This window comes from Boleophthalmus pectinirostris, unplaced genomic scaffold (assembly GCF_026225935.1).
Source record: "Boleophthalmus pectinirostris isolate CB_2022bp ecotype Guang Dong unplaced genomic scaffold, ASM2622593v1 HiC_scaffold_17, whole genome shotgun sequence".
Taxonomy (NCBI): Eukaryota; Metazoa; Chordata; class Actinopteri; order Gobiiformes; family Gobiidae; genus Boleophthalmus; species Boleophthalmus pectinirostris.
Window position 1 is genome coordinate 37,976,549 of NW_026571115.1, and position 7,949 is coordinate 37,984,497.

The following is a 7,949-nucleotide window of genomic DNA, read 5'->3' on the forward strand; positions in this document are numbered from 1 at the left end:
CAGGACTAAACCAGGACTAAACCAGGACTGAACCAGGTCTAAACCAGGACTCAACCAGAACTCAACCAGGACTCAACCAGGACTAAACCAGGACTGAACCAGGACCAAAGCAGGAAACCCTCCAGCAGCAGCAGATCTGTGGAGGTGTAGAAGCCTCCTGAGCCTCCTCACATCTCCTCCTCCCTCCCTCCTCGTCCTCGTCCTCCTCCTCCTCCTCCTCCCTCCCTCCTCCCTCCTCTCCTCCCCTCCCTCCTCCCTCCTCCTCCTCCTCCTCGTCCTCCTCCTCCTCCTCCTCCTCCCTCCCTCGTCCTCCCTCCTCGTCCTCCTCCTCCTCGTCCTCCTGAGTCCTCGTCCTCCTCCCTCCTCCCTCCTCCCTCCCTCCTCGTCCTCCTGAGTCCTCGTCCTCCTCCCTCCTCCCTCCTCCCTCCTCGTCCTCGTCCTCCTGAGTCCTCGTCCTCGTCCTCCTCGTCCTCGTCCTCCTGGGTCTGTACCTTGGCCTGCAGATCGGCGATGGTGATGAAGAAGGCGCCGAAGTCGCTGGAGGCGGGGCCCACGCGACTCTCCAGGAACTGTCGGATCTTCAGCTCCAGGTCTGCGTTGGCCTTTTCCAGAGACGCCACTTTGGTGAGATACGCGGCCAGACGGTCGTTCAGGTTCTGCATCGTGAACTTCTCGTTTCCGATCACGCCGTCGCCCCCTCCGAATCCTGCGCCGCCGCCGAACCCGGCACCGGCACCGGCACCGAAACCGGCACCGAACCCGGCACCAGCGCCACCTCCTGACGGAACCGAACAGAACCGAACAGAACCGAACAGAACCGAACAGAACAGAACAGAACAGAGAGACTTGAAGTTAGTCACTGTTGGCCCACATCCTCTGCATTTGACCCAGTGTCTCTGGGTTAAACCAGGTCTAAACCAGGACTAAACCAGGTCTAAACCAGGTCTAAACCAGGACTAAACCAGGTCTAAACCAGGACTAAACCAGGACTAAACCAGGTCTAAACCAGGTCTAAACCAGGACTAAACCAGGTCTAAACCAGGTCTAAAACCAGGACTAAACCAGGTCTAAACCAGGTCTAAACCAGGTCTAAACCAGGACTAAACCAGGTCTAAAACCAGGTCTAAACCAGGACTAAACCAGGACTAAACCAGGTCTAAACCAGGTCTAAACCAGGTCTAAACCAGGTCTAAACCAGGACTATAGCAGCTCATCAGAGTCTGATCTGGGGTTAGATCTCAGGAGCTCAGAGTCTGGATTTGGATGGAGCCTCAAAAACTGTTCTTGTGTCCTTGGGCAAGACAGTTGAGAGTTTTAAAATCTGCTGTAGAAATGTGATGATTAAATAAATAAAATTAACTAAACCAGGTCAAGCAGGACTAAAACAAGACTAAAGTTGGACTAAACACGTCTAAATCCAATGGAAACCTGCTCTGGACCTGGTCTGGACTCGGCCTGGCCCTGGTGGTCTGGACCCGGTCTGGACCCGGCCTGGACCCGGTCTGGCCCCGGTCTGGACCTGGTCCGGACCCGGTCTGGACCCGGTCTGGAGCTGAGCGTGGTACTGACCTGAGGAGAAGGACCTGGAGGCGGAGGAGACCCGCACGCCGCTGCCTCCGGCTCCTCCGCTCACACTGAAGGCGCTCATCCTGGCTCCTCCGATGCCTCCGCCCATCGACAGACCTGAACCTCCTCCCAGAGACAAACCACCGAAGCTGCTGCGAACCGACAGAGCCATGAGTGAACCCGAGACCTGAGCCACGACGAGTGTGAGCCACAACCTGCACCACCGCCACTTATAAAGGCAGAGGGGGCGGGGACGGAGGGGGGGGGCGGGGGGGACACTCCCATCAGCCCCGGGGAACACAAAGCACCTGCACATTTTTACATCTAAACCTACAGCAGAGTTTCCCAAACTGTGGTGCGTCTCCTTCAGGGACGTGGAGAATCTGAAGTTTGTGGGTTTGTCTCGTTCACGTTTGTCCCACAGTTCAGTCCTTTTGTCCTTTTGTCCTTTTGTCCTTTTGTCCTTTTGTCTCATTTGTGTCGATATTCACCAGGTTCCCTTTTTTCCACAAACAAATTTCCAATTTTTCCATGACTTTTTCATGACTAAAGTGAATTTTCCATGACTTTCCAGCGTGTGTGTGTATATATATATATATATATATATATATATATATATATATATATATATATATATATATATATATAGTGTGTATATACACACACACACACACACACAGGATTATTCGGCTTTATTCTGCACTGGGAGGAGGTGTCTTGCCCAAGGACACAACTCCACTGTGCTGAGGGGAGGGACAGAAAAAAAGAAAAACCTGATGGATTTTGAGCAGAGAAAAAGAACATGTCTGAGACGTGTCCAAAACACCTCCAACCAAAAACTGTCACAGATCAAATTCTTTATGCAAATGTTCTGCTGAGTCGACAAAACCTGCAAATGTCACGAGAAACGAAAAACCTGAAGCTCTTCTGTGCGTCTCACACAAAAACACGAAGAGGAGAAACGTTTAAACCCACTCAGGAAAAGAGCAGCAGAGACACAACCAAACTGGAATCAGTGATAAATGTGAAAAAAAAAGACAAAAAAAAGAACATGAAATTCCAAACTGTCAAAGAAACTGGAGACGGTTCAGTCACTGTTTTATTAAAGTGGGTAAAACTTTACAGAAAAATCTCTCCTGCGACGCACAAACCCAAACTCCTCCTGTCTGAATCCTACAAATGAAACTGAGAGTTAAAATAATCAAACAAATCAAAAGAAAAAGATCCACAAAAACATGAACCTCATGAAGAACAGAACAGAACAACACTGACTCTGTCTCCACTTACACAAACAGGGACAAGTGTTTATTTTCAAACTACAGACCAGTTCAACTCTCCCACTTCTCAAAAATAACTGTAAAAATATTTGTTCATCAAATTTATATAAAAATATGAGCTCCTTAAGCCGGACGTGACACTGCACGATTTTTGACCCTTTTTGAGATGATTTTTCACTCGTGCGACTGTTTTGGGGATCGGGACGACTTTTGGTTTCATCGTGTGTCGAGCTTCGTGTCGTAAACATGAGGTAAAGAAAACAGATGAATCCCTCACGTCCAGCTCCTGAGGTGACATTCCATGTCCCCAGATCTAGTCTCCATGTCCGGAGATCCGGTCGTCGAGGCCCCCGCCGTCGACTGCCGCCCAGATCCTTCTGCACCGGCCCCATATGGCTCCTCCCGCGGGCGCTGGGCCCACGTGAGGACGGCCCCACGTCGGGCCCCGTGGGGGAAGGCCCGGCCACCAGGTGCTCCCTGACAAGCTCCCACCCCAGGCCTGGCTCCAGGGTGAGGCCCCGGTGACGCCGATCCTGGCGACGTAACTGTGGAACTCATCATGTGGGGTGTCTGACCCGTCCCCCCGGACCTGTTTGTCTTGGGAGACCAGGGGCATGAAGCCCCCGACAGCAGAGCTCCTGGGATCATTCAGGCTCAAACCCTCCACCACGATAAGGTGACGGTTCAAGGAGGGGGGGATCGCGGATACAAGCGCTCGAAATGAGTTTCCTCCGCAGGGTGTCTGGACGCTCCCTTAGAGATAGAGTGAGGAGCTCAGTCACACGGGAGGAGCTTGGAGTAGAGCCGCTGCTCCTCCACGTTGAGAGGAGCAGCTGAGGCTCCGGCATCTGTTCCGGATGCCTCCTGGACGTCTCCCTCAGGAGGTGTTCATGTCCCACCAGGAGGAGGCCCCGGGGAAGACCCAGGACACACTGGAGGGACTATGTCTCTCCGCTGGCCTGGGAACACCGCGGGAGGTGGACTGGGGTGAAGGAAGTCTGGGAGTCCCTGCTTAGGCTGCTGCCCCCGCGACCCGGCCCCGGATAAGCGGAAGAAAATGGATGGATGGACCAGCTCCTGATAGACATTCGTATGTCGCAGGAAAATCAGACCTGTTTAAATCCAGTCGCCTCTCGTGAGGGTTTCTCTCTGTTGAAGTCGTCCCATGAGACGATTTGTCAGAATCTGTCAGACTGAGCATGTGTGGACACAGAAGAGGAAGCAGGACATGAGGTTGTGGAGGACGATGGCCCCGGCGAGTGTTTTGGACACAGGACATGGAGCCGCAGCTCATCAACCATCACAGAACACAACGTTTGGTGAAAAACCTGATGCTACTTTCCACCAGTTCCTGCGCATCTGTGGTTTTCTTCTTTGTGGTTTTCTTCTTCTGGAACAGCGTCTCTGGTCATTGTGTGAACGGACAGTGTGCGCGGGCAGTCGTGTCCGAGCTTCACTTCGTTCAGTGTGAGAACATGATTCGTGAGCTGTGAACTTTTAAACCCTGAGATTTGGTCGTACAGTTTAAACTGGAGCTGAAAATATGACACAGTGAACGACCGACATCAGTGATTCAGGTAAAGTGGTTCCTCCTCCGTGAATTGGTAGAAAATGTATCTACAGCAACTGAGTCAAAATAATCCAGAGTGCGTCTTTAGTGACCTTAATGTTTTTGAAACCCTCCATCATGATATTTTTGTAAAAATGACAAAAGTGTGTATTGTGTGAGTGTGTATTGTGTGTAAGTGTGTATTGTGTGTATTGTGTGTATTGTGTGTGAGTGTGTATTGTGTGTGTGTGTGTGTAAGTGTGTATTGTGTGTAAGTGTGTATTGTGTGTGTAAGTGTGTATTGTGTGTGTAAGTGTGTATTGTGTGTGTTGTGTGTGTGTATGTGTGTGTGTAAGTGTGTATTGTGTGTATTGTGTGTAGTGTGTATTGTGTGTGAGTGTGTATTGTGTGTGAGTGTGTATTGTGTGTAAGTGTGTATGTGTGTGTGTGTATTGTGTGTAAGTGTGTATTGTGTGTGAGTGTGTATTGTGTGTAAGTGTGTGTGTGTGTTGTGTAAGTGTGTATTGTGTGTAGTGTGTGTGTGTGTGTGTGTGTAGTGTGTGTGTGTGAGTGTGTATTGTGTGTGAGTGTGTATTGTGTGTAAGTGTGTAGTGTGTTGTGTAGTGTGTAGTGTGTATGTGTGTGTATGTAGTGTGTGTGTATTGTGTGTGAGTGTGTATGTGTGTGTGTAAGTGTGTAGTGTGTGAGTGTGTAGTGTGTGTGTGTGAGTGTGTAGTGTGTGTGTGATTGTGTGTATTGTGTGTGAGTGTGTATTGTGTGTAAGTTGTGTGTATGTGTGTGTGTAAGTGTGTATTGTGTGTAAAGTGTGTAGTGTGTGTGTGTGTGAGTGTGTATGTGTGTGTGTGTGTAGTGTGTATTGTGTGTAAGTGTGTAGTGTGTGTGTGTAAGTGTGTGTGTGTATTGTGTGTAGTGTGTATTGTGTGTGAGTGTGTATTGTGTGTATTGTGTGTAAGTGTGTATTGTGTGTGTGTGTAAGTGTGTATTGTGTGTGAGTGTGTATTGTGTGTATTGTGTGTAGTGTGTTGTGTGAGTGTGTATTGTGTGTAAGTGTGTATTGTGTGTGTGTGTATTGTGTGTAAGTGTGTATTGTGTGTAAGTGTGTATTGTGTGTGAGTGTGTATTGTGTGTAAGTGTGTATTGTGTGTGTGTGTATGTGTGTGTGTATTGTGTGTGAGTGTGTATTGTGTGTGTGTGTATTGTGTGTAGTGTGTTGTGTGTAGTGTGTATTGTGTGTAAGTGTGTATTGTGTGTGTGTGAGTGTGTATTGTGTGTGAGTGTGTATTGTGTGTATTGTGTGTAGTGTGTATGTGTGTGTGTAGTGTGTGTGTGTATTGTGTGTAAGTGTGTATTGTGTGTGTGTGTGAGTGTGTAGTGTGTGTGTGTAGTGTGTATTGTGTGTAGTGTGTATGTGTGTGTGTGTATGTGTGTGTGTAGTGTGTAGTGTGTGTGTAAGTGTGTAGTGTGTGTGTGTAGTGTGTATTGTGTGTAATTGTGTGTAGTGTGTGTGTGTATTGTGTGTAGTGTGTGTGTGTAAGTGTGTAGTGTGTGTGTGTAGTGTGTATGTGTGTGTAGTGTGTGTGTGTGTATTGTAAGTGTGTATTGTGTAAGTGTGTAATTGTGTGTGAGTGTGTGTGTGAGTGTGTAGTGTGTGTGTGAGTGTGTGTGTAGTGTGTTGTGTGTAGTGTGTATTGTGTGTATTGTGTGTAAGTGTGTATTGTGTGTGAGTGTGTATTGTGTGTAAGTGTGTAGTGTGTATGTGTGTGTGTGTAAGTGTGTATGTGTGTGTGTAGTGTGTGTGTGTAAGTGTGTAGTTGTGTGTGAGTGTGTATTGTGTGAGTGTGTAGTGTGTGTGTGTGTAAGTGTGTGTGTATTGTGTGTAAGTGTGTAGTGTGTGTGTGTAAGTGTGTGTGTGTGTGAGTGTGTAAGTGTGTGTGTGTGTAGTGTGTGTGTAGTGTGTGTGTGTAAGTGTGTATTGTGTGTAAGTGTGTATGTGTGTGTAAGTGTGTAGTGTGTGTGTGTAAGTGTGTATGTGTGTGTGTGATTGTGTGTATTGTGTGTAGTGTGTATTGTGTGTAGTGTGTGTGTGTGTATTGTGTGTAAGTGTGTATTGTGTGTAATTGTGTGTGTGTAGTGTGTGTGTGTAAGTGTGTAGTGTGTGTGTGTATGTGTGTGTAATTGTGTGTAGTGTGTGTGTGTAAGTGTGTATGTGTGTGTATTGTGTGTGTGTGTGTGTAAGTGTGTATGTGTGTGTGTGTGAGTGTGTGTGTGTAAGTGTGTGTGTGAGTGTGTAGTGTGTGTGTGTATTGTGTGTAAGTGTGTATTGTGTGTGTGTGTAAGTGTGTATGTGTGTGTGTGTAGTGTGTATTGTGTGTAGTGTGTGTGTGTAGTGTGTAGTGTGTGTGTGTGTGTATTGTGTGTGTGTGTATTGTGTGTATTGTGTGTGTGTGTAGTGTGTAGTGTGTGTGTGTGTGTGAGTGTGTATTGTGTGTAATTGTGTGTAGTGTGTATTGTGTGTGATGTGTGTGTGAGTGTGTAGTGTGTGTGTGTGAGTGTGTAGTGTGTGTGTGTATTGTGTGTGTGTGTATGTGTGTGTGTGTAAGTGTGTAGTGTGTGTGTGTAAGTGTGTAGTGTGTGTGTGTATGTGTGTGTGTGTATTGTGTGTAAGTGTGTGTGTGTGTGTGTAAGTGTGTGTGTGTGTGTGTAAGTGTGTATTGTGTGTGTGTGTATGTGTGTGTATTGTGTGTATGTGTGTATTGTGTGTATGTGTGTGTGTGTATGTGTGTGTATGTGTTGTGTGTAAGTGTGTATGTGTGTGTATTGTGTGTAGTGTGTATTGTGTGTAAGTGTGTAAGTGTGTGTGTGTAAGTGTGTAGTGTGTGTGTGTGTGTGTATGTGTGTGTGTGTATTGTGTGTAGTGTGTGTGTGTATTGTGTGTATTGTGTGTAGTGTGTGTGTGTATTGTGTGTATTGTGTGTAATTGTGTGTGAGTGTGTAGTGTGTGTGTGTAATGTGTGTATGTGTGTGTATGTGTTGTGTGTATTGTGTGTAAGTGTGTGTGTGTAGTGTGTATTGTGTGTATGTATTGTGTGTAAGTGTGTGTGTAGTGTGTGTGTGTGTGTGTGTATTGTGTGTATGTGTGTGTGAGTGTGTATTGTGTGTGAGTGTGTATTGTGTGTATTGTGTGTAGTGTGTATTGTGTGTAGTGTGTGTGTGTGTATTGTGTGTAGTGTGTATTGTGTGTGTGTGTATTGTGTGTATTGTGTGTTGTGTGTGTGTGTGTTGTTGTGTGTAGTGTGTATTGTGTGTATTGTGTGTATTGTGTGTAGTGTGTATTGTGTGTAGTGTGTTGTGTGTATTGTGTGTATTGTGTGTATTGTGTGTATTGTGTGTGTGTGTATGTGTGTGTAGTGTGTATTGTGTGTAAGTGTGTAGTGTGTATGTGTGTGTAGTGTGTGTGAGTGTGTTTGTGTGTAAGTGTGTATGTGTGTGTAGTGTGTTGTGTGTATTGTGTGTAGTGTGTGTGTGTATTGTGTGAT

At 46.9% G+C, this 7,949-nt stretch overlaps 1 protein-coding gene across 2 annotated transcripts in view; it reads right to left on the reverse strand.

The window, feature by feature from the left end:
- The window catches only part of LOC110171228 (keratin, type I cytoskeletal 13-like), an 8,320-nt gene extending 6,582 nt beyond the window's left edge, over positions 1-1,738 (reverse strand). The window contains exons 1-2 of one of the 2 annotated variants that reach the window (XM_055152475.1): positions 1,570-1,738; positions 492-778 (exon numbers count right to left, since the gene is read on the reverse strand). In XM_055152475.1, the coding sequence (XP_055008450.1) occupies positions 492-778; positions 1,570-1,738 (456 nt within the window). The remainder of the gene's footprint in view (positions 1-491; positions 779-1,569) is intronic. The other variant, XM_055152476.1, reaches the window with a different exon arrangement.
- Positions 1,739-7,949: the final 6,211 nt, after the last annotated feature.